This window comes from Halichoerus grypus, chromosome 2 (genome assembly GCF_964656455.1).
Source record: "Halichoerus grypus chromosome 2, mHalGry1.hap1.1, whole genome shotgun sequence".
Lineage (NCBI taxonomy): Eukaryota > Metazoa > Chordata > Mammalia > Carnivora > Phocidae > Halichoerus > Halichoerus grypus.
Window position 1 is genome coordinate 190,157,854 of NC_135713.1, and position 24,925 is coordinate 190,182,778.

Consider the following 24,925-nt stretch of genomic DNA (forward strand, 5'->3'; position numbering starts at 1 on the left):
GCATGCTCTGACTGAGCCCGCCAGGCGCCCCGGACTGGAAGGCTTTGATCTCTGAAAGATAAGCAACCATAATCCGGAGGCTGGATGGAGGTGGAAACCGGCAGCTGTGGGCCAATCCTGTCAGTCTGCTGAGGGCAAAGGAGGGCTGCTTTCCTCGGGGAGAGCTGCTGCTGGGAGGCAGGAACATTCTACTGCCTCCCACTGTGGCCCACAGAAGAGCCGAGAGTGCTAGTTCCCCTCACAACCCACTCCTCTCCCCACGTTCCCCTGAGGCTTGGGCCAGGGCCTCTGACCCGGGTCCGTGACCGATACGGGGGGGAAGCTCCGTGATGGGGCAGAAAGGGCGTGGGTTTAGATTTCCAGGTTGTCACTTACTAGCTGTGCAAACTCTGAGCAAAATCTCTTTCCCATTCTCCTTTATTCAAATGAGGTGCCAAATACCCACTGCCTAGGGCTGTGACGACGACCCCGAGACAAACGTGATGCCAGTTCCATTTTCTCCACTCTTCCCTCACCCACCCACCCTCCTTACAAACGTGGCAGCGCTGAATTGTGTGGGCATTTACTCCTCTTTGCCTCTAAGAGGACTCTAATCTCTGAACATGTGAAGACCAAAAAATGATGATACAGATTCTTATCTGTGGATTAAGTATGTTAAATGGGAGTGGTTGTCAGAAATCTCGAGATACCCTCCCCAGATTCTGTCCCCTGGTTATTCAATTAAACACTAATCTGGGTCCTGCTGCGAAGGGGCTCTGCAGCTGTAGTTCAGGTTATGGACGTTAGGACAGGGAGAGCACCCTGGATTACCTGGTGGGCACAGTCTAATCACCTGAGCCCTTAAAAACAGAAATTTCTCTGGCAGGAGCTAGATCCGGCAGTCAGAGAGATGAGGAAGGGGAAGTCAGAGAGACTCCGAACATGAGAAAAGCTTTTGACCAGGGTTGCTTGCTGCCTTTGAAGATGCAGCTAGGGGTTCATGAGCCTAGGAATGTGGGAGAGGCTAAGGATGACCTCTGGCCAACAGCCAGTAAGGAAACGGGGATTCTCAGGCCCACAACTGTGAGGAACAATCTGGCCAACAACATGAAATGAGCTTGGAAGCGGATTCATCCCCTGAGCCTGTGGAAAGGAACACAGCCCTGCGGCCTTGATTTTGGTCTTGTGAAACCCGACACAAAGAAACCACCAGTTGAGCCAACTTGGCCTTCTGACCTACAGAACTGTGAGATAATAAATGGATGTTGTTTTAAGCCATTAGGTTTGTGACAATTTGCTATGGCAGCAATAGCAAATCAAGGAGGTACTGAAGTCTCCTCGGTTAATGCTCGGAGTCGGTACTCTTGTTACCCCCATTTTACAGATGAGGAGACTGAAGTGCACTGAAAGGGTCTGAGCAGGTCTGCAGCTGTAAGCCCCAAGAAGCCATGCTCGGTGGAAGTGTTTGCTACCAAGTTTATTTGCAGGTGAACAGCACAACATTTACAAAACATTTTGTGCAATGAGGTCTGTACTGCCCTCACTCACTGGGGGACTAAGGAAGACCTAGTCCTTCCAACAGCTATAAGCAGTCCTGGGTAATGAGTTGATGAAAAACACTTTCTCTTCCTTCGGCAAACAAAATTATTTACGAAGCTCTACAGTTCAGCAAGAGGAGGCACAGAGAAAAACATTACCTCAAGGAGAGCAACAGCTCCTTTCCTGGTGGGATCCGTCATTTTACAGACATGAAATATCCATATCAGAGATCTTATGTTTCAAGAGGAATGGGTGACATATCAGAGCTACAACAACAAACGCTGTATTTATTTCTAAGGGGAATTAGAAGACTCTCTTTGGACACCAGTTCTTGAAGAGATTCTATTTCAGAGCACATCAGTGCTAAGAAATTCCTTAGAAATCCAGTGACTATAGCACAGACTTCTGGAGATCAGGGCCAGTGTGACTCCCCTCTCCTCTAACCGTCAGGGTTCATATTTACATCTATTACCTGCCTCTGAATCCCTCCGGCCCCCACCCCTGCTCCACTCCAACATTTGAGAGCCGCCCGAGGACTATTCTGATTTTAAGTCACGTCACAGATTCCCCAAGTACTCGCTTTCCACTGAAGGGTCTGACTCTGGGGTTTTAGAGGAGCAAACTCAGGGAGCCCAGCTACTCTCCGGAGGCCAGCGTCCTGTGCCTCCAGCTCTAAGCCAACATCCCCAGTATGAGGAATAGGGCTAATAAATAATGAATCAGCATCTTGCTAAATTGGTGGGGTTTAAATGGTTTTAAATTCTTTTCAAGTGAAAAATTAGGACAATTTTGTGCTCATGGTAGATTTCAAAGGGCGACTTGAAGCAGAAAATCTTTAAGGGACCCTTGCATAGCCAGAATTTCTTCTCAGGCTAATGTACATAAAATATTCAGTAACCGGGACTGTGGAAGGACTGAAGAAGAGCTCCTGGAGCCTGGAAAAAGGCTGCTTCTTAAGATCATTCTTGGGGTCCTATGGAGACAGGCTCCAGACGCTACACGCATGGCTGGCTGGAGTGAGTAGCAGCGCAGGGAATCTGTGGGATCAGGTAGGTGTCCAGCTCCTGGCACTGGTAGAGGGCTACACTGTCCAATACCCACTCTCGGGTCACCACAGGTGCCTCACACATCTGCCCAATCGCTGGGGACAGAGAACACAAGCAGAAATTAGTGTCACTTCACGTTTTCCCAGACCAGACTCCTGTCAATCTACTCCGGGGACCTGGTTGTAGGAGTTCAGAGGGTCACTTGGGTGAGTGCAAAACTGCTGATCTTAAATAATGCTTCAGGACACAGGACCTCATTCAGAAGCCTGAGGAGCGACTGCTGGTGAAAGCCTACAGCCTCTAGCAACTTTACTAATAGGAGCTCCAATCTGTTAAAGGAAAAGTCACCAGGGGCGCCTGGGTGGCTCAGTCGGTTGAGCAACCAACTCTTGGTTTCAGCTCAGATCGTGATCTCAGGATCCTGGGTTCCAGCCCTGCGTTGAGCCCTGTGCTCAGTGTGGAGTCTGCTGGAGATTATCTCTCTCTCCCTCTGCCCCTCCCCTGCTCTCTCTCTCAAATAAAAATAAATAAAATCTTAAAAAAAAAAAAAAAGTCACCAGAGAGCACAAAACAGCACTGCAATTTAATGATATTGCAACCTCTTAGGTGAGAAAGCAAAACAGTATGATGAGCGTGATCACATTTGTGTAAAATATATGCGTGTACATATATATGCACACATGCCTGGAAGAATTTTACCATCACCATCTCTAAGTGGTGGGATTACTAAAATTATTTCATTGTGTTTGTGCTCATTTATAATATATATATATTTTTAAAGACTTTATTTATTTCTTTGACAGAGAGAGACACAGCGAGAGAGGGAACACAAGCAGGGGGAGTGGGAGAGGGAGAAGCAGGCTTCCCACTGAGCAGGGAGCCTGATGCGGGGCTCTATCCCAGGACCCTGGGATCATGATCTGAGCCGAAGGCAGAAACCTAATGACTAAGCCACCCAGGTGTCCCTATGCTCATTTATATTTTATGTGATGAACATTAATTAATATTTAACCGCCACCAATGGAAATAACTCACGCATTTCTTTTATAAATGCAAAATGAGCAAACCACTGTTTTAAAAGGACATTTTAGCCATTCATTCATTCCTTCATTTATTCATTCAAATGTTCACTGAGCACCTAGAAGGTCATGAGAACTGTGTTAATCAAACACTGGGTGATCTGTGGTGAACCAAACTCATCACATAGGACCCCATATGTCACAGGCACATACCCATGGCCTTCTGAAGCCCCATACAGGTGCACCATCTACTCCAGTTGATTGAAACAGGACATTTAGGCCTAAAATCAGCACAGTCATCTACAGACTTCATCTGGGCCCTGCCACCCATACTTCTCTGGACAAAGGCTTACAGCAAGACTTACCATGGAAGCCACTGTCCTCTGCCCAGGCGTCCGGCTGCACGACCACCACTGGGTGAGTACCCTGCATCCCCAGGAAGGAAACAGCACGGAGGGCATCAGAGCTGGACTTCTGCAACAGTCACTTCACCATTTCCTGATGGTGTGCTGAAGCAGACTACTTTAGGTGCCACCACAGAAAGGAGGGCGAAGGGCACGAGGCAAAAAGGACGCGTTGGAGGGAGAACCTTCCCTTAATAAATTAAATACTTAGAGAACTCAAGTCCTTACTGACCCTCCGCACGTGGGAGTTCTCTGGCACTGCCACGTGATCAGAGAAGGCTCGGGCCAAGAGGGGCTTTTGAGGCCCCCTGGCAGGGTTCACAGGGACTGACGGGTACCAGCCTTGCTCAGTCATAGGACAGATTTCGTGTTGTCCCCCTCTGACAGGGCATCAAACACTTACCTCGCTGAGAGTGAATAACGAAGGCTCCTTCACCACAGAAGCCCCACAGAGGTGCACCATCCACTCCAGTTGATCTAAATAGCACAGAGAGACCTAAGATCACCACAGTACTCTACACACTTAACCTGGGCCCTCTACCCCACACTCCTCTGGATGAAGGCTTACAGCAAGACTTCAAAGTGGGAGAGTCTCTATCCCTGCTCCAAAAGGACAAAGAGGCCTTGAACTAGAATCTATACCAGGTATGGATTCTAAGTTTGCCACCGATATGCTACCTACCCTGGTTATCGGTCCCCAGAAGGCCCCTTGGTAGATAAGGTTTGACAGTCTCTCAAATAAAACACTTTGGAAGAAAAGAATCCAAGATCCAATTTCCCTAATTTGCTAAATTGCTGGCTAAGATACTGTGAAAAAAAACCCGCTTGCTTTCCCTCCCTCCCTGCCGAATTCCGTGTGGTAATTGATAATCACGGCCACTGAGGACACCATACTTGGTGGTAATTACTGTTAAGTGTCAAGAGACAGGAAGATAATTCATTCAGTCAAAAAAAATACACATCATCCTGAACGGAGACTCAGTACATCAGTGGGGAAGGGCTCCGTGCTCAGCTGGAATCGACACACTCAGGGGAACAGAAATCAAAAGGGACTGTAGAGATGTTCCACCTGCACCTGGAAAATCAGCAGAATGGACCAATGAATGGCTTCTGGGCCTCTCTGGGTGCTCTTTTTTCATCAGTCCGTTTCTGGGGATTGTGGAGGTGGCTCCTGTTTGTCTTAAAGAACTGAGATCAACTGACTCATCTCCAAAACGATACCTGTTAGAGACCTGGTTTTCATTACACCAAAGAACAAAAACACTGAGAAATCCCCAAGTGGCACTTGGAAATTTCATAAAAATCCAATCAATAACCAACAAAGAAGACAGAAGTAAAATTACTTTGCCGGGCTCTCTTGCTGCCACTCATCTGTCCCTGACCAGATGCCAAGGCCATCTTTTGAGGAGTAAGAGAACCTGATCCCTGGGGAGGAAGTGGGCGCAGAAGCAAAGGTGGGTGGACTTTGTTTCGAAAAGAACAAACCAAATCTATACACACGCCAGGGCCTCAGTGCCACACAACTCCAGAGTTGAGCCCCATAGCACTCCTAAACATAACATCACATTCAATGTCAGAGTTAATTAGAAAATGTTCATCAAGAGTCCTTCCCTGCTTGCTCTGGGCCTGTGTGGGGCCCCAGGCCCATAGGGCTTATGTAGCTGCCGTGCTTGTTTCTCAGTATCAAATGAAAATGATTTAGGAAGAGCAGAATTCTTTCTTAACATTTACAAACCTGAAAGGTATCTTCTCCCCACCTTATTCTTTCCCTCCTTTCTTAAACCAAAGGGCAGTAAGGGCAGCTCTACCCCATCTGAGCATAGAACACTGCATCCTAGAAGCTAAATTTTCACGGCCTTCTAGCTCTTGAGAAAGGGCACAGGGCTGGTTTTTTGACATAGGGTAACGTTTAGGTGCAGTTTTGTCTGACAGATGGTAGAGAAACAGAATGAGCTCTGGAGCACCTCACCAATCTGAGGAGCCCTGTTAAGACAGTCTCTCCTGTAACACTCCACCGTGTAAGAGAAAGGCTGGCGATGGACTCTGCACTTCTCCCAGTCTCTTACCTGTGGGCATGTTGGTAAAGGGCCCATAGCAACAGACTTCTAGGCCCCTGAAGATCTGGGAGAAGAGTGGGACAGAGGGACAGAGGGATGGAGAGAAAGAAACACTAATTATAAAAGAGTATGGATTTTATAAAAAACAATATAAACACACTCTCCAAAATGAAGTACTTTCTTTTTTCTTTACCACCTGATAATTTCTTTTCTTTTTTTATTTATTTGATAGAGAGACACAGCAAGAGAGGGAACACAAGCAGGAGGAGTGGGAGAGGGAGAAGCAGGCTTCCCACTGAGCAGGGAGCCCGATGCAGGGCTCGATCCCAGGACCCTGGGATCATGACCTGAGCTGAAGGCAGACGCTTAATGACTGAGCCACCCAGGCACCCCTACCACCTGATAATTTCTGCTACTTCCTGGAGACGATGAGTCCAATGTCAGAACACTGATGGATTTTAGAAGACTTCTAAAAAAAGTGAGTATGTAGTTGACCCACTCTACAGTCATTCTTTGTTATTCAGAGGCTGAGCATCTCGCTTTGCCACCAATCAGGCACAGGCTCCTTCCCAGTGACTTCACTTCTTGTTGAGACAAAAAAACCCCGGGCCTTCTTTATATTTAATAAGAGGTTTGGATGGCAAGAAATTCAAGCTATAGGCTGCAGTTTGTTTATCCAGACTTGGTACGTCAATCCTAACCATCACCCTAACTGGCAGAGAAGTCTATGTTGATTTTACATGCTCCTTTTCTCCTCTTTCCTCTGGCCTCCGGACATCTGTTCCTTCCTCCACACTGCTCTAAGACTGGCCCTTGTTCCTTCAGGCAACCTAAACTGTTTTTTGTTTTTGTTTTTAATCTAGAAGTTAATCTAATCTAGAAGTGAAGCCTGGTTCTGCCTCTTCTCATTGAGCTGACCTGACTGCCTGGTTTCCAGGAGACACAGATTATCCTGCACCTCCAAGGTGCCCCTTCCGCTTACATACACTGCTCGCTAGCACCGTCCACAAGAACTTTCTGGGGGCGCCTAGCTGGCTCAGTCGGTGGAGTATGCGGCTCTTGATCTCAGGGTCGTGGGTTTGAGCCCCATGTTGGGTGCAGAGATTACTTAAATAAGTAAATAAACTTTAAAAAACAAAAGAACTTTCTGTGATGACGGAAATGTTCTATATTGGTGTTAATAAGGTGGCCACAAGTCACATGCAGCTACCAAGCTCTTGAAATGTCGTTACGGTGAGTGAGGAACGAAACTTCATATTTCATTTAATTTAGTTATCTAGAATTTAAACAGCCTTGTGTGGCTCATGTTATAGGCAGATTCTTACACTGGTGCAGGTTCTTAGGCAAGCGCTAGGGAATCATTTTTATTTTTTTAAAGATTTATTTATTTATTTGAGAGAGAGAGAGAGCACACACACGCACATGCACAAGCACCAGTGGGGAGAGGGGCAGAGGGAGAGGGAGAGAGAACCTTTCAAGCAGACTCCCCGCTGAGTGCAGAGCCCAACGTGGGGCTTGATCCCACAATCCATGAGATCACGACCTGAGCCAAAACCAAGAGTCGGACGTTTAAACGACTGCGCCACCCAGGTGCCCCACTAGGGTACCATTTAAAAGAAATGTAAAGTTGTATAGTTGGCTGGATGTATATCATTTGGGTAACCATCATTCTCTTGATGCTCTTTCTCCCCATTCCACAAAAAAAGAAAATTGCCTAGGCCTGGAACTCACCTCCTTTCAAATAAGAGAAACTGGGGTACAGAAAAATCAGGAGCTAAAAACTCATAATGGCCTTTAGGAAATGAGCCTCCCCACTCTCATCTCAACTACAACCACAGGAATAAGAAAGAGCAGCAGGTTGGGGGGCCTGGGTGGCTCAGTTGGTTAAGTGTCTGCCTCTGGCTCAGGTTGTGGTCTCGGGGTCCTGGGAGAGAGCCCCACCTCAGGCTCCCTGCTTGGCAGGGAGCTCGCCTCTCCCTCTCCTCCCCTTTTGTGCTCCCTCTTGCCATCTCTCAATCTCGCTCTCAAATAAATAAAGTCTTTAAACAAAACAAAAAACAAAAACAAGAGCAGCAGAACAAGTCTGTTTCTGTTGTGGCAGCATCCATATATGCCATTCTTAGTATCTGTATGAATAAACTGCATCCCAACCTGTTGACAGGATCTAGATACTCATAATGCTAAAAGCTCTCCCCAGGCAGCTCGCTGGAGCCAAATGTTGCTGTGAAAAGTATAAAAGATTAGGAATTTTTATACCCAAGCTGACACTCACTGATGAGGATGTCTAGTTATGAGATAAGAAATCTGAAGTTTCAACTCTACAAATACATTTCTCTTCCACAGGAAAATACTATGGTGTCATTTAGTATCTTCAGAATGTCATTACTTTGACCAGGCACTTTGCATCATTGCCATCCCGAAACTGGGAAAAATCCCCAAACACTGGAATTTCCTTTGAAGGAGGAAGAATCTGGTGCTAATTCTGCCTTGCATACAGTGGAATAAAAACAAATGGCTGGCTCACACAGAACTCCCCTGGGGTGAAGGCAGAAGCAGAAAAAGGGCCAACAGCTTTTCTTGGCATCTGGAAGTTACTTGACAGGCTCAGAGGGTGGGGGTGGGCTGACCCCAAGGGTTCAGAGCTCTCCCAAAGCAGTTTTCTCTAGAAAATCACTTCTACTGGTTCTTGCTCAAGTTCTATAAAGGGACAGACAGTGCTCCGTATGGGACTGTTCTGAAATGCTCAGTGGTGCACATTTAAAAAAAGAAGAAACGCTGACTAGGCACATAAGTGCTCAGTCAGTGACCTGAGAAAGCAGCCAGTTCAGGCCTGACAGGAAGGTGTGAAATCTTGCCTGGACTTCTCCCTGAGAGGGCGACATTGCTTTGGCTCCATCATCTGCTACGGTATGACCTGGGGAAAATCACAGAGTCTTCCTGGGCCTCTAGTCCTTCATTTGTAAAGTTGTTAGAATAATCTACTTTTTTCCTCTGTGAAATCTTCTATACCTTTCCAAGAAACTATGGTATTACTATTATATTATTTTTAAATATTTTATTTATTAGAGAGAGAGACAGCGAGAGAGGGAACACAAGCAGGGGGAATGGGAGAGGGAGAAGCAGGCTTCCCGCTGAGCAGGGAGCCCGATATGGGGCTCGATCCCAGGACCCTGGGATCATGAGTTGAGCCGAAGTCAGATGCTCAATGACTGAGCCACCCAGGTGCCTGATGGTATTATTTTTTTAAGATTTTTTAATTAAAGTTTTAATTTATTTGAGTAATCTCTACACCCAACATGGGGCTCTAACTCACAACCCTAAGATAAAGAGTCGCATGCTCTTCTGAGTGAGCCAACCAGATGCCCCTAGTATTGTTTTGTTAAAATTTTTTTTTCTCAAGTAACCTCTACACCTGATGTGGGGCTCAAACCTACAACCCTGCGATCAAGAGTTGCATGCTCCACTGACTGAGCCAGCCATATGCCCTAAGAAACTCTGATATTGTTAAAAGCTCATATTCTGGAGCTTGACTACATGTGTTCAACTAGTCATGGGTTCCCAACTAGCTGTGTGAGCTTGGGCAATTTACTCAACCTCTCTGAGCTTTCATTTGCTCATCTATAAAATAGGTATAACTAGGGGCACCTGGGTGGCTCAGTCGGTTAAGTGTCTGACTTCAGCTCAGGTCGTGATCTCAGAATCCTGGAATCAAGCCCTATGTTGGGCTTCCCGCTCAGCAGGGAGTCCGCTTCTCCCTCTCCCTCTGCACCTACCCCCTCTCATGCTCTCTCTCTCTCAAATAAATAAATAAAATCTTAAAACTAAATAGGTATAATTATAGTACACACCTTATAGAGCTGCTGTAAAAAAATTTTTTTTAAAGATTTTATTTATTTGTAGGGTGCCTAGGTGGCTTAGTCAGTTAAGCGTTTGCTTTTGGCTCAGGTCATGATCCCAGGGTTCTGAGATAGAGCCCATGCCGGGCTCTCTACTCAGCAGGGAGCCTGCTTCTCCCTCTCCCTCTGCCTGTCGCTCCCCCTGCTTGTGCTTGCTCCCTCTCTCTGTCAAATAAATAGATACATAAATAATCTTTAAAAATTTTTTTTTATTTATTTGAGAGAGATACAGCACGAGGGAGCAGGGAGAGGCAGAGGGAGAGGGAGAGACAGACACCCCCTGAGCAGGGAGCCCAACGTGGGGCTTGATTCCAGGACCCTGAGATCATCACTTGAGCCAAAGGTAGACACTTAACTGACTGAGCCACCCAGGCACCCCAAGCTGCTGTAAAATTGTGAGTTAATATGATCGCGTGTTTAGAGCAGACCCTGGCATATAGTATACATTATAAAGATGTTCGCTGTTGATTTATCGATCACTTTCTCTTCTGTGCTTCCACAGACAGCACTGGGTACATCTCCCTCGCAGCAATGACCACACTACTTTACAGAAAGACGCCACGGTGAAGTGGAAACAGCAAAGGCCTTAGATTCACATCTGTTTCAAATCCTAGCTCTGCCACTTATCAGCTGAGATTTGAACCCCAGACTGGAGTCCAAAGTACATAGCTTCTCTACACCTCTAAGTTCCCTCATTCATAAAACGGAGAGAACACTTATTTACCTTGTTGGGCTAGGAGAACGAGAAAAGAACCTAGGGGTGCCTGGGTGGTGCAGTCAGTTAAGCGCCTGACACTTGGTTTTGGCTCAGGTTGTGATCTCAGGGTTGTGGGACTGAGCCCTATGTTGGGCTCCAGACTCAGAGCAGAGTCTGCTTGATATTCTCTCTTCCTCTCCCTCTGCCCCTCCTGCTCATGCTCTCTCTTCTAAAATAAATAAATAAATCTTTTTAAAAAATTTAAAAAGGGGCGCCTGGGTGGCTCAGTCGGTTAAGTGTCTGTGTTTGGCTCAGGTCATGATCTCAGAGTCCTGGGACTGAGCCCCGAGTTGGGCTCCCCACTTGGCGGGGAGTCTGCTTGTTCCTCTCCCTCTGCCCCTCCCCCTGCTTGTGTTTTGTCTCTCAAATAAATAAAACCTTAAAATAAACAAACAAACAAATAAATAAATAAGAACCTCTATGGAAGCACCCAGCTAGTGCTCTAGCAGTATGTGATGCCCCTTACAGGTGCATGAGACCATCTCCACGAAAGGGATTGGAATGCAGTGGGGCGGGTGGGGTTTTTGTCAACATGGCAGAGTGGGGCTTTACCTTTCTGTCGCGGGATTCTCTTGCTCGCTTCGGACCCTGGTGGTTTCTTCCATTCACAACATCTCCTCTGACTTCAAAATCATGCTGGAAGAAACCCAAGGCAAACCACAGGGATCAGAGAAAGAGAAGCCTCCTTCAATGGAAGTAGAGTAGATACATCCTATTAAAGAATTCAGTACTGCAGAGCAGAATTTTGACAACCCCACCCCTGCCCGAAAAAAATCATTCTTTTTGGTGGACTGAATGAAATGACCAGCATCTCAGCTGCTGAAATCAATTGACTGAAGCAAATCTTTGTGGGCAGAAATGAACAATTGGCTTTTCACCTCATCGGGACTTAATGTATTTTAATTTTCAACATCTGTCTCTTCTCAAAACATTCACTTAGCATTGAGATTAAACTGCTAATACTGTGCTGTTATAAAGGAAACTGGAGAATTCCTGATCTTTTAAATCAATTGTGTGTTACCATCTAAAGAAATAAGGGCTTCTCAGATTTCCATTGAGAGATTTACAATTAATGAGACCAAATGATAAAATATACATTTAACACATTAAAGAAAGTTAGAGCTTTTTCAAAATCACTGGTTCTGACTGGTCAAGGATGAGGAAATAAAGAATAATGGGATTGCGGAGATTAGAGCTTTTGGGAGAATTTTGGGGAAGAATGCTTAGAAACAATTCTGACCGAAATGTAGGGAGGACAGCGTCATGAATGTCAGACCACAGGCTGTTATTAGAGGAAAGAACACTTAACATTTCGTAGCCACTTGAGTGAGAAAAGTCTAGTGCTAAAAATGTCATCTGTTTGAAGCTGACCCTCAAATTCCTTGTTCTGATTATACCCCCGTGCCGACTTAAGCTCTCTACCTGAAAGTCTAATATAAATCCCCAAATTCACACATCTAAAACAGAGCTCTTGATTCTGCTCCTGCCTCCTGTTCTGCCCCCCTCTCAGGATGCTCCTCCTCTGTGTCTTCCTTACCTGATTTACTATTACTAACATCCACTATTGTTCAGGCCAAAAACCCAAGCCTTCTCTCCTCAATGCCTCCCTTTACCTCATCCTCCAAATTTAACCCTTTAGCAGGTCCTATCTCCAAACATAACTAACCAATTTCTTCTTACCATCTCCATGCCACCAATTACCCTAGAAATAAAATTCAAATTCCTTACCATGACTTCCACCAAATCCTACCTGATCTAGCCCTTGTCTGTGACCTTCTCCAACCCCTGGTCCAACCTCTGCTCCCTACATGTAATTCACCAATTACTACTCTCCAGCTACACTGGCCTATTTTTCTTTAATAAACCAAATTCATTCCTACCTCAAGACATTTATGCTTGCTGTTCTTCTGCCTGTTAACATTTGTTCCCTACATTTTTCTAGACCAATTCTGGGTCTTTTAGGTCTCAGCTCAAGGTTTTCAGAAAGCCTTCCCTGGTGTCCTTAAGTAGTCAATCTCTGTCCCCATTCAGTTGCTATTCTGTTCTGTGTATTTCTCCTCCACAGTTAAGTATGTATGTATTTATTTATTTTTAATTATCTGGCTACTATCATTCTTTTTTTTAAAGTTTTTATTCCATAGTATTTATTGGGTTTGGTTGGTTTTTTTAAGTAGGCTCTATGCTCAGTGTGGAGCTCAGCACGGGGCTCGAACTCATGACCCTGAGATCAAGACCTGAGCTGAGATCAAGACTCAGATTTTTTTTTTTAAGATTTTATTTATTTGACAGAGAGAGACACAGCGAGAGAGGGAACACAAACAGGGGGAGTAGGAGAGGGAGAAGCAGGCTTCCCCGTGGAGCAGGGAACCTGATGCGGGGCTCGATCCCAGGACTCTGGGATCATGACCTGAGCCGAAGGCAGATGCTTAACGACTGAGCCACCCAGGCGCCCCAAGACTCAGATGTTTAACTAACTGAGCCACCTGGGTGCCTCTATTTATTGGTATTTTAAATGCATCTTTATTTATTATATATCTCCCCTCAGTAGAACATGGATCCCAGCAGAGCAGGGACCCATCACTCTTACTTGCAGCAGTATTCCTGCTGCCCAGGACATAGTAGGCTCCCAATCATATTCAGTCACGGAATCAAAGTTAAAACCAACAAAAACATCATTTGATTAATTATGAATATGCTGAATAGCGCATAGTGGTTTAAAACTGCTTTTGCTAATTTTATTTTGCCTGATCTGTTGTCACTGGCAGCTCTTAGATGGCTCTGTTCTAAAATTATTCCTCCTCCTACACTCTGTCTTATTTACCTCACTGTTCTCAGGATCATAAAAGTAACATCTCTTTGAAGGCATCTGAGTTTTAAGCAGATACATTTGCATATTAATACGAAGGGTTTTTCTTCAAAGACAGTGGACAACCAGTTTTCTACAAAGGTCTATGCATGTGAGATCAGGTGGGCCTGTTTCTTAGGCTTATGAATCTTTTCTTTCTGCTTTATAAATTCCTTCTCCTTCCTCTGAGGAAAGATTGTCTCTACTGAAACTTGAACTGAGAACACAGAATTTCCTGGGTTGCTTTGCGCAATTCTTGATGATCCACATCACCAGGGAAAGTCTTTGGAAAGGAGTACAAACAAGGAAGCAGACAAGTGTTCAGTGATTTTGTGACTCAATGGCACCAAGTCTTTCTGATTCGTTTGTAACATCAAGTACCTACCTCATCTAGCATCTTTCTTTCTGTAATAGACTGGGTCACCCCTAAAGAGATGACAGAAAAGACAGGTCACACGAAGGCAGAAGAACGTGCTTTTTTCATGGAGGTGGATGGTGAAGCGATTCGTGTAACAGCGCAGAGGGCAGAACACTGAGTAGAGGTCCTCCCTCTATAAAGCCACGGCTCCCTAATAGATTTTCTTCTGGAGACACGGCAGTGGCTTAAATTAAACATTATAAAAGTGCCTGCTGCACATGGATTTCTGCCTGGTATTAAATAAATCCTTAGTTATATGCTAACTTTGCTAGAAGCAGATTAAGTCCTATTAGTTATAAAAAGAAATCCATTTTCCCCAACATCACCAGCTTATCCATACAAAGAGATACGCATTCAAGATAAAGCTAGTTTAGTGTTACCATTAAAGACCTTTTGGTAATTCAGATTCAGCATCAGCAAAAAACCTTAGGCGTTAAAAAAGTTAGGTGTTAAAATGCAATTCTGAGGTGTTAAAGGGAGGAGGGGAGACATATTGTACTTACAGAAATAGCTAACTACCCATTTTCCTCCTGCAATACCCAGAAAATATTTTAGTGTCCGTTCGCACACAAATTCAGCATCTGTAGGATGAAAAACATCCAAAGGATTAGAAGGGGAAAACAAAAATCAGGAAGTTCTGCTGTAAGAAGCTAAAGTGCCCCTAGCTCCTTATGCCACTTGAGATCAATCTGGATTGATGATTCCAACAGCCCTGGTGGTAGACTCAGAGGCTGGAATCATCCCTAATTATAACCAGCAGGTGTGCATCTTTGGAAGTCTGGAAGAGGCTGATACGAGGTTAAGACCACAGGAAAGGTCTGCTCTATCTTCTAGGTGCTCAAGATGTCTGTCACAGTGTTCAAGAAATTCCCCATGTGTACTGATACATGTGTACTGATACATGTGGATGGGGAAGGTCTATTTCACTGGATGGCAAAATGTGAAAGGACATGAATATGCGAAATGCTGAATTTGAAATGTCCATGTAAGCGACAAAGTTTCACCCCCAGAACGTCTCCCTGGGCAGTCCTAACCCCTTAATTCCTAATTCCCCTGAGAGGGCCAAGAAAATAGACTATATTCACAGCTTTTCTCTTTTCTATGTATTTCAGAAAGCAATAGCTGAAGAATCAGTTCTGGTTTTTCGTACTGTTTCAAAGGTCCCCTTTGAAGAACTAAGCAAAATGAGAAAAGAACACTTAGTTTTAAACAGGAGAAATGGGGGCGCCTGGGTGGCTCGGTTGGTTAAGCGACTGCCTTCGGCTCAGGTCATGATCCTGGAGTCCCGGGATCGAGTCCCACATCGGGCTCCCTGCTCAGCAGGGAGTCTGCTTCTCCCTCTGACCCTTCTCCCTCTCATGCTGTCTCTCATTCTCTCTCTCACAAATAAATAAAATCTTAAAAAAATAAATAACTAAATAAACAGAAGAAATGGATTTAACTAAATCCTAAACACAGTAGGCCATCTGCCAGTGGAACAACAGCCATTTTCTCTCCCAGAATTCTTCACAAATTAAAAAATGTTTTTCCTGGGGCGCCTGGGTGGCTCAGTCGGTTAAGCGGCTGCCTTCGGCTCAGGTCATGATCCCAGGGTCCTGGGATCAAGCCCCACATCAGGCTCCTTGCTCTGCGGGAAGCCTGCTTCTCCCTCTCCCTCTGCCTGCCGCTCCCCATGCTTGTGCTCTCTCTCTCTTACTATCTCTCTCTCTGAGGCAAATAAATAAATAAGTAATCTTTAAAAAAAAAAGTTTTTCTTTCTTCAATTTTTAAAGCTTTTTGAACTGTTGTAAAAGTTGATTGAGTAATAGGCTTTAAACTCAGAATTCTATTTTGGTTCATTTTTAGTTTAAAAGTAGCAAATGTTGTATTCCCTTTGTTTAAAGACCGAACTACTTTATTTAATTTTATTTTTTTAAAGATTTTATTTATTTGACAGAGAGAGACACAGAGAGAGGGAACACAAGCAAGGGGAGTGGGAGAGGGAGAAGCAGGCTTCCTGCAGAGCAGTGAGCCCAATGTGGGGCTCAATCCCAGGACCCTGGGATCATGACCTGAGCCGAAGGCAGACGCTTAACGACTGAGCCACCCAGGCGCCCCAAGACCGAACTACTTTAAATTTAATTTGCATTTTAAAGTTTTCTTTTCACCTTTCAGCAGCTCTGATCCAAAACTATAGCTTAAGTTATATTAAACTTTAATGACATTCATCTCTAAAATAGTACTTAGTTCAAAGTACCTTGTCCTGGCACCTGATTCCTGTAAGCATTATCCTCTGACCCTGTGGTACAGCCTCTGCACCTTAGAAACCTAAGATCTTTGAGGTTCTAAGGCACTGTGTCCCTGCCAAGGAGCCTGGACCCTTATGTTCAAGTGCCAACAGCTATACGACAGAAACATCCTGGAGAGGGCCACCATATTTCTAGAGTCACTTCTGTTCGGAAGGTTTCAAGACTTGACCTACAGTCTGCATCTTCTGGGTGCTGTGTGCACTGCTCTTTGCTTTCTGGAACCCAACAAGTGAGTTCATCTCCTCTTCCAGAAAGCAGCTCTATGAATATTGGAAGACAGCTGGCTTGTTGCCTTCAGTCTTTCCATTCTTTCCTCTGTTCTTCAAATAATACTGCTTTGTTTTCCTTTCCCCCATCCTCATCATCTACCTCTGGAGAAACACTCTAGGTGGTCAGTGACCAGCTTAAAAAGAAAGCATGGTGCTCGAAGCAGAGCACATTATCTTTCAGGCAGTCCCTCCCACAGAAGAGGCAGTGCAGGGGTCCGAATCTACACTTCACTTGCTCTGGACACGAGGCTTATGTTCATAAGGCCCAACTTCAAATGAGCTTTTTCAGCAGCGCTGAAATGTTTACTTAGATTTAGCTAAAAGCCTCTGAAGTCTCCGTTATCACACAAGCCATAATGAAGATTCAAAAAGAGGAAGGTGTAGGACAAGTGAATTTTCCCCTTCTCTTTTTCCTGGTTCATACGCTAGGCTACCTCAGAGCTGATAGTGGACTTGCTTCCTGAAAAACTGTCAAGCACACTCAATCCGGGTGTGTGAGTGGAGCTAGGACATGGAGTGGACACGGAGTGAGCGTTTCCAAATGCCCGGAGTTTGAGTGCGAACTCGCTTCATTCCTCTCTTTGCCCCACGTGTTCTTCCAGGACTTGGGCTCTGCCTTATCAGAGAGCCCCTCACACAGGGTGGTTGAGGCACGGTGGACAAGAAGTGGCTCACCGTTCTGGCTCACTACTCTCCAAATCTTAACCCAAACCAAAGGGGGTCAGGACAGAGCAAAACTATTATTTTTCTTTTATAAATAACTGATTGACTGATGGAAGACTGTCATCCATGCTTTTGCTTAAGAAATTCTCCCATTTTTTCATGTAGTTTTATGCAACAGATGCAACATGCTCTGTAAGGCTCTTGGTATACCTGTTTTCATGATGACATGAGTAGTCTCTTCAGAAATTTGATTAGTTAAAGTGATGTGGTGTTTTCTGGCAAACTTGTGCACAAGCATCTGAAATCAAATCAAATATTACATTATAATCAATTACCTCTAGTACACAGCTTAGACTGTTACCCTAGCTTTGACTCTCCATTTTCCTCACAAAAGGTACATCCCTTTTATTCGAACATGCCTGAAATCCCAAAATAAGTAGTAATTTAATAAAAATTATGTAGAAATCAGAGGAAAAAATTCTAAAATAGTCTGTGCTCACAGACACGGAATTACAACCCAGGATTCAAAATAATAATTTTTCCCTTTAATAGCAGATATCATTTGATTCCCTAAGACCGTTTCTCTGCCGAGTGATACTCTACTATAATTTAGGTTTATCAGCCTACACTTTATAAGTCAAGAGGTAACCAGCCTATTCAGAAAGTTATGCCACAGATATGTGGCTGAAAAACAAGGTTCAACCCTCTGATAGTTACAAAACATTCAAGTCAAGACGCTTCTAAAGGTCAGTGCAAAAGCTATCAATTCCTCTTCTTTTTTTTTTTAAAGATTTTATTTATTCATTAGAGACACAGAGATACGGAGAGAGAGAGAGCATGAGCAGGGGGGAGACAGAGGGAGAGGGAGAAGCAGGCTCCCTGCTGAGCAGAAAGCCCGATGCGGGGTTCGATCCCAGGACCCTGGAATCATGACCTGAGCCGAAGGCAGACGCCCAACCATCTGAGCCACCCAGGCGCCCCACTATCAATTCCTCTTAAGGATAAGGATTGGAGGAGACTCAGATGCTTCCCAAAAGAAAGCTCCAGCCTTCTAGCTATTATCTATCAACCAAATAAGAATCAATAGGCAGTAAAAGGGATTAACCAGTTCCATTGTGGACAGTTGACATAATCAGTAGCTACTGTTTGGTAAACAACTTTGCTTCCCAAAGGCCATCATGTACTAGTCATGGCCCCCCATGCCAATATTTCTGCGCTGTGCAATACTGCAACGGGAAGCAGGCATCTTTCTTTCAAGCTGCCTTGTTCCCTACTGCCACAGGCCACTGCAAAAGGGAGGCTAGAGAAGCTAATGACATCCTCCCCCTTTTGCCACTGCCCTCTGCCAGGTTCATTAGCAATTCTGAACTGATTAATTGCTGAAATCCCAGCCTTGAAACAGTGTTCAGTTAGAAGAGCAACTGCTGAAAAGATCATCTTAATATGGGCTTTGGAATTAATCATGTGTACTACAGTCAGCAGCTTTCATAATAAATTTACCACACTTCAGCAAGTCTGAATGGAGCTGAAAAGTTTTCTCCTTGGCTTGCCTAAAGACAACACGTACCCAAGTCACTTATAGTCTAATCTGCAGCTCCGAGCTGTCCATGGCAAGAAAAGATTAGATCATTTTAGCCTCTCTGAAAAGCTGAACTCACGAAACAAAGGAAAGGGGAATGCTAATTTTCAATGAATAAATGGGAATTCTAGATGTATAGGCAAATGATCAAGAGCAATATAAGCAGACAAAGGTATGAATTTTCAGAACAAACAGCTGATCTGGGCGCATGGTCTTGAGATGGGAATTCTAGCATTATTGATGAAAATTTATTTACTGTATCTACTAGGGCAGACACAGGTTACTCTGCCCTTTTAGTAGGGGGATACATTTGGCCCCTGAGCCACTACCTATAGAGAGGACAAGAAATGATTCTAGGAAGGCTATATTAAGAAAAGCTTAAAGGAAGCCTAGGAAGGATATATTAAGAAGGATACTTAAGAATGACCTGGTCATCTCTCAGAGTGCAATAAATGGCACCCGCTATTGCAACCATCTGATAAGCTGGTGTGTTATCTTATGATTTTAAAGAAATATTCATTCAGCTACTTTATTATGAAAGGATACCAATGGTGATTAATTACCAGGGAGGTCAATTTCCTATGATGTCTGAAATCTACACTCAGCCCAAGCAGAAACAAAATTTTTAGTGGTCTTAATATTTTAATGGATATTTTTCTCTATAATCTGAAACAATTCCTATTTCTGATACCAGGGGCCCAAGGACATGTCAAATCCTAACAGGGAAGGGGTGCTGTAGGGCAGAAATGAAAGAGCGGGGGGCGCCTGGGTGGCTCAGTCGTTAAGCGTCTGCCTTCGGCTCAGGTCATGATCCCAGGGTCCTGGGATCGAGCCCCGCATCAAGCTCCCGGCTCGGTGGGAAGCCTGCTTCTCCCTCTCCCACTCCCCCTGCTTGTGTTCCCTCTCTCGCTGTGTCTCTCTCTGTCAAATAAATAAACAAAATCTTAAAAAAAAAAAAAAAAAGAAATGAAAGAGTGGGCTATTGAATAACTGTATTACAAGCCAGGATAAAGACAAACACCGGAGAAATGCCACTATCTGTCCGTTTGCTTGGAAGTTGGATTTAGTTAATTATGCTCATAAGTTCACTCAGATATAACCAGGGTGTTTCCTCTGGGGATTAAAACTATACTTACTTGTGGGCGCCTGGGTGGCTCAGTTGGTTAAGCGACTGCCTTCGGCTCAGGTCATGATCCTGGAGTCCCGGAATCGAGTCCCACATCGGGCTCCCTGCTCAGCAGGGAGTCTGCTTCTCTCTCTGACCCTCCCCCCTCTCATGCTCTCTCTCTCTATCTCATTCTTTCTCTCAAATAAATAAATAAAATCTTTAAAAAATAAATAAATAAAACTATACTTACTTGTTTTTTTAGATAAAAAAAATTAAAATTAAAAAGCTCTATATTATACCCAAAACTATAACCTTTCTGCTAATACTTAATAATTATTTTCTTAAATATATACAAAATAGTCCATGCTACAGCTTTATCTAGGTCCCAATCTTCAGAAATTAGCAAGGGAAATTAGATTACATAGAATCGTTCTTGGTTCCTAGATTTCTCCCTATAGGTTATTCATTGCTAGTACCTATTTAAAACTATTTGCAATATGTTAAGAAGTCTCTGTCATTAGGGAGATATATAAATACACTCACAAATTCTTTTGGTGTTAAGCCTGATGCCACCATAGATATTCTTCTGTTGACTCTTTTTGTTGAAGATATAACTTTTGGCTTCTCCCTGTCCACACTGTCTTCCCTCTTATTATACCCAGCAGTATTAGCAGTATGGACAGTAGCTGTACTCTTGGCTGATTCTTCAGCTTGAAATTGGGGTAATTTCAATGCAGAGGTTGAAGTTGGCATGCTGCTGATATGAGCTGGCTCTGGGGCTCTGTCCGTAGAGGGATCAGACTCAGGGTCAGCAGAGAAGAGGCTGATTCCAGACTTGAGGTAAGGGGTTCCCTCTGAAAGGCACAGGGGAAGAAGTTTAACCCACATGATGATGAATCTTGAATTACAAATAGTCTTCATGATTCTGTATTTTAAAAATAAAAAGTTTAGGGGCGCCTGGGTGGCTCAGTCGGTTAAGCGACTGCCTTCGGCTCAGGTCATGATCCTGGAGTCCCGGGATCGAGTCCCGCATCAGGCTCCCTGCTCAGCGGGGAGTCTGCTTCTCCCTCTGACCCTCCTCCCTCTGGTGCTCTCTGTCTCTCATTCTCTCTCTCGCAATTAAATAAATAAAATCTTTAAAAAAATAAATAAATAAATAAAAAATAAAAATAAAAATAAAAAGTTTAAGTCAACTGACTAAAAAAATATGGCAGCATTTTATTGCTAATGACAGCAATACAAGTAACTTTAAATATTCTTTTCAAATTTTTTATTACCTATATTCTCCAACTTTTTAACAATGACCATAAAGAGCATGATACTTTTGTAAGGAAGGAGAACAATTTTGAAAAATTAGACAAATACTTGATTTTTCTTTATCCATTATATCATTGTCTTTCTGACCTAATAAATCATCAGATATCATTACCAAATTAAAAATAGAAGACCATTCCTGAAACGCTTCAGAAAATGTCACTCCATCAGGAAGTAAGCATAGCTAAAGAGAACACGTGAGATTCCTAAAATGACCTTAATGTACGTGGCCAAATACAACATTTAGGTGCCAAAGAGCACCTTTTATGATAATATGTTTTTGAGGACTAATTTAAAACTTTCTTTACTGATTAAAACTTTGATTTATAAGCCATAAAACACACCATTCATTTAAAGTGATTTATAAGGCATAAAATACATAATCATTTATATTCATTAATTCATAAAATAAGAGCTTACTTTGGAGATTTGACTCATTTTTCAATAAAGGACAGGCTGAAAACTTTTTTCTAGGGCCCTAGAATTCTTTATTTTTTTACCTTTTTTTTTCTTTTTAAGTAATCTCTATGCCCAGTGAGGGGCTCAAACTCACGATCCCAAGATCAAGAGTTGCATCCTCTACTGACTAAGCCAGCCAGGCACCCCTAGGGCCCTAGAATTCTTACTTAACAGTTGAAATAAAATACTTAGAGCACACAAGACTCCCATCCTCAAAACTGTTAGAGTTAAACCAATAAAGACAGATCAAGAGCTGCAATAATTTTCATGTCAATTTGGATAAATATTCAAGCTATTTTTCTAAAATGGGTTTAAGTATAAGAAAAGCATTCATTATAGATAGACTAGACATGCTAGACATCTGAAAAGTTCGTTAACCAAAATATCTTTAGGTCAGATTCAAAGTAAAACAGACGTTGTTTTCTCCATTAGAACAGATGAAACAGTACCCAGATCTGGTCTTGGCAAATCAGACTGCTCCATGAAATTTCGCGCCTCTGACTTGGTCAGTTGTTGCTCCTCCACACTGACAACCTTAACAAGCTCCTCTTGAGCAGGGCAGTTTGTGTTCTCAAGACTCCTTGGGTTGCTGTGCACATACCACTTAGTATCTAACAACCGGGATTGAGAAGGGGAAGACCTAGAAGGATGAAGGGAGAAACACACCACCACAGTTTGTGAAAGGACTCATCATACTTCCCGGGCAGCGGACACACAAGTGGAACAGCTCACTGTCAGGGAGATGGGGAATGACTAGCGAAAAAAGAACCCAAGTGACTGCCCAGAAGTCTAGATTCATGAAGCCTGCCAATGTGTCAGGGCTGACATATAACAGCTCCCCTTACGGCCTGGGCTGAGGCAGGGTATCTCTCAGCTGTTTAAAAGCGTGTCAGCAAATTTCACCAAATTCTCCACTCCCACTCACTCAATCAAATTCTATACGCTATTCCACTTGAGTCCAAATGGATGTATTAGAATCAGATCTCTCATGAAAATAGAAAGCTGATTAATCTTGACATTTCTACACTCATTCTTTCTACCCAATTTTAGCAGAATTCACAGAATCATCCCTACCTCCTGTCTTTTCAATGTCCAAAGCCATTCTCAAAACAAAAGCCAGCTATAAAGTACTGTGCACCCAGTGATTCTGTCCTCCACTCTTTCAGCTGCTTAGGGCTTTGCGGAATAAGATACTTAGCAACAGATTTAAACGATACTTAAGAGATTTGAGGAATTCATCCTCAAATGCATTATTAAGAGTTTCCTTTAAATAACTCTGGTTATTAAATAATCAAATAATAAAATTATTATAATATATAATCTATTATAATGGGTTATAGAAGATATTATAACATAATAATGTTAATAACTAAAATACATTAAATAATTGTCTATTAAACAGTTATTGGGTGTTTACTACAAGTCAGGCAATAAAAGTAGGCCTTGTGCATTAAAGATGAGCAAAACCCGAATTGCCGCTCTCAGGTACTCTAGTAGAGAGAGGACATTCAATCAATGTGTAGGTATTTTTTCTTTTTTTTCCATATATATATATGAAATATATATGAAATATATATTCAATATATGTTTTATGTAGGCTCCGCCCCAGCATGGAGCCCAATGTGGGGCTTGAACTCACAACCCTGAGATCAAGACCTGGGCTGAGATCAAGAATTGGACCCTTAACTGTCTAAGCCACCCAGGTGCCCCAATGCGTAGGTTCTTTAATAGAAGTCTCTGTAGGGTACACTGAGGAGGAGGAGGAGGTACAGGGATATTTAGTGTAAATATTAAATGGATGGTTAGCTCAATTGATTAAAACATGGCAATGAAGTCATTCCCTCTAAACATGGGCTAGCGCCTGTGGAGGCCAGATCTTTGCATTCTCTGTCACAGCCACAATGTCAGTCTCCCAGCCTCAAAAATATATCCTAGTTCAAGAGGCTTGAAAGATAGTATGATTAGATTATCGACAACTTGTCACTATTTTCAGGAAGACAAATAAAAAATAAAAGTATACTGACACACAGTAGGAACTCAATAAATATGAATTCCTTTTCCTTCCTAGAGTGGTAAGATGCAGGTTCTGTCCTGTACTATCAAATAGGAAGAACAGTCCCTACTTGTTCTTTTACCCTCACAGTATTGTAAAGATCCAATGAGGAAGCAGATATAGTACTTTTGAAAATATGAAGTGCTACACAGTCTTATCTCAATAATGATTTGCATAGACATCCCTGAAAGATATTCTGAATTTTTGTGGGGTAAATCAATAGCTAAACTTTTTCTAGAGAGGCCAAAACTTCAATCAGGGCCAAGGGCTGCTGGTCTACCTCAGCTCCCAGGCTTGTTTAGGTTTCAGTTCTATATTTTATTCTGCCCTTCAAAAGGAACAGATCTACTGTGCATTTCTGACCTCGTAGCTCATGCCCTGTATAGATCCAGAAAACCTACGTGCAATTAAACAAAAGAAGTGTCCTGGGGCAATGAGAGGTTAGAAATGGTTCTTTACAAAAAAACAGAAAAAGGATGGTGAAAAAAATTTAATAATAAGAGTTCAATATAAGTAAAGATGTTACTTAGATACTACAACTTGACATTTATTACTTCTTACCTTCTCGTTCCTGGTTCTTTATTTTTACTGGTGGAACTATCCAGAGATACTTGAAATTTGTCAGCAGAAAGGCTTTCGGGATTCTGGCTTATAGGATAGTCACTACTTTTCTCTGAAGTTAATACTGCTTTAAATGGAATGAGAAAACAAAGAAATCTACTTTACTGCTTTGTCCTGATGGTGGTAATTCAGGTGAGGATATCGATTTTTTCAAAAGCAGCAACCTGTGACAATCAAATTGGTTTTTAAACAAGTATATCAGACAGAATTTGTAAACGTAAGTGATGCAGCACCAGATGAAACTAAATGACTCAAAAATAGTAGGGACAATGAAAGGAAACACTTTAGGATGGAGTAAATGAAGATACCTGGCTGAGACGAGGCTGGAAAAAAACATACATTTTTTGGCCCTGAATGATAAGGAAACAAGAATAGGAAATTAATTTTTAATCTCTGCAGCAAAATAAATTATCCTGAAGTTTCCTTAGATAACAGGGAAGAGAAAGTACTGGAAAGCACAAAGCACATTCTCTACTGCCTCCACATCAAAGACTGTAGAGGATGAGGGTTTGAGCTTGTTTACTGTGGGTAAACAGGGGAGAGGTCGGAAGGAAAAAACAGGTGACATTTTGCTTCCCTTTTTCAATGACTAAGAAAAAAAGCAAACCAAA

At 43.1% G+C, this 24,925-nt stretch overlaps 1 protein-coding gene across 6 annotated transcripts in view; it reads right to left on the minus strand.

Annotated features, from left to right (window-relative positions):
* Positions 1–1,435: 1,435 nt before the first annotated feature.
* Positions 1,436–24,925, minus strand: part of BRCA1 (BRCA1 DNA repair associated) — a 63,490-nt gene continuing 40,000 nt past the window's right edge. For 3 of the 6 annotated variants that reach the window (XM_036095502.2, XM_036095510.2, XM_036095501.2), the window contains exons 13-23: positions 24,255–24,378; positions 22,090–22,280; positions 20,411–20,721; positions 17,391–17,478; positions 14,464–14,541; positions 13,928–13,968; positions 11,250–11,333; positions 6,054–6,108; positions 4,391–4,464; positions 3,949–4,009; positions 1,436–2,659 (exon numbers count right to left, since the gene is read on the minus strand). In XM_036095502.2, coding sequence (XP_035951395.2) covers positions 2,514–2,659; positions 3,949–4,009; positions 4,391–4,464; positions 6,054–6,108; positions 11,250–11,333; positions 13,928–13,968; positions 14,464–14,541; positions 17,391–17,478; positions 20,411–20,721; positions 22,090–22,280; positions 24,255–24,378 — 1,253 coding nt within the window. In that variant the 3' untranslated portion in view covers positions 1,436–2,513. Of the gene's footprint in view, positions 2,660–3,948; positions 4,010–4,390; positions 4,465–6,053; positions 6,109–11,249; positions 11,334–13,927; positions 13,969–14,463; positions 14,542–17,390; positions 17,479–20,410; positions 20,722–22,089; positions 22,281–24,254; positions 24,382–24,925 lie in introns of those variants that run through there. The other 3 variants (XM_036095500.2, XM_036095499.2, XM_078065783.1) reach the window with 2 other exon arrangements.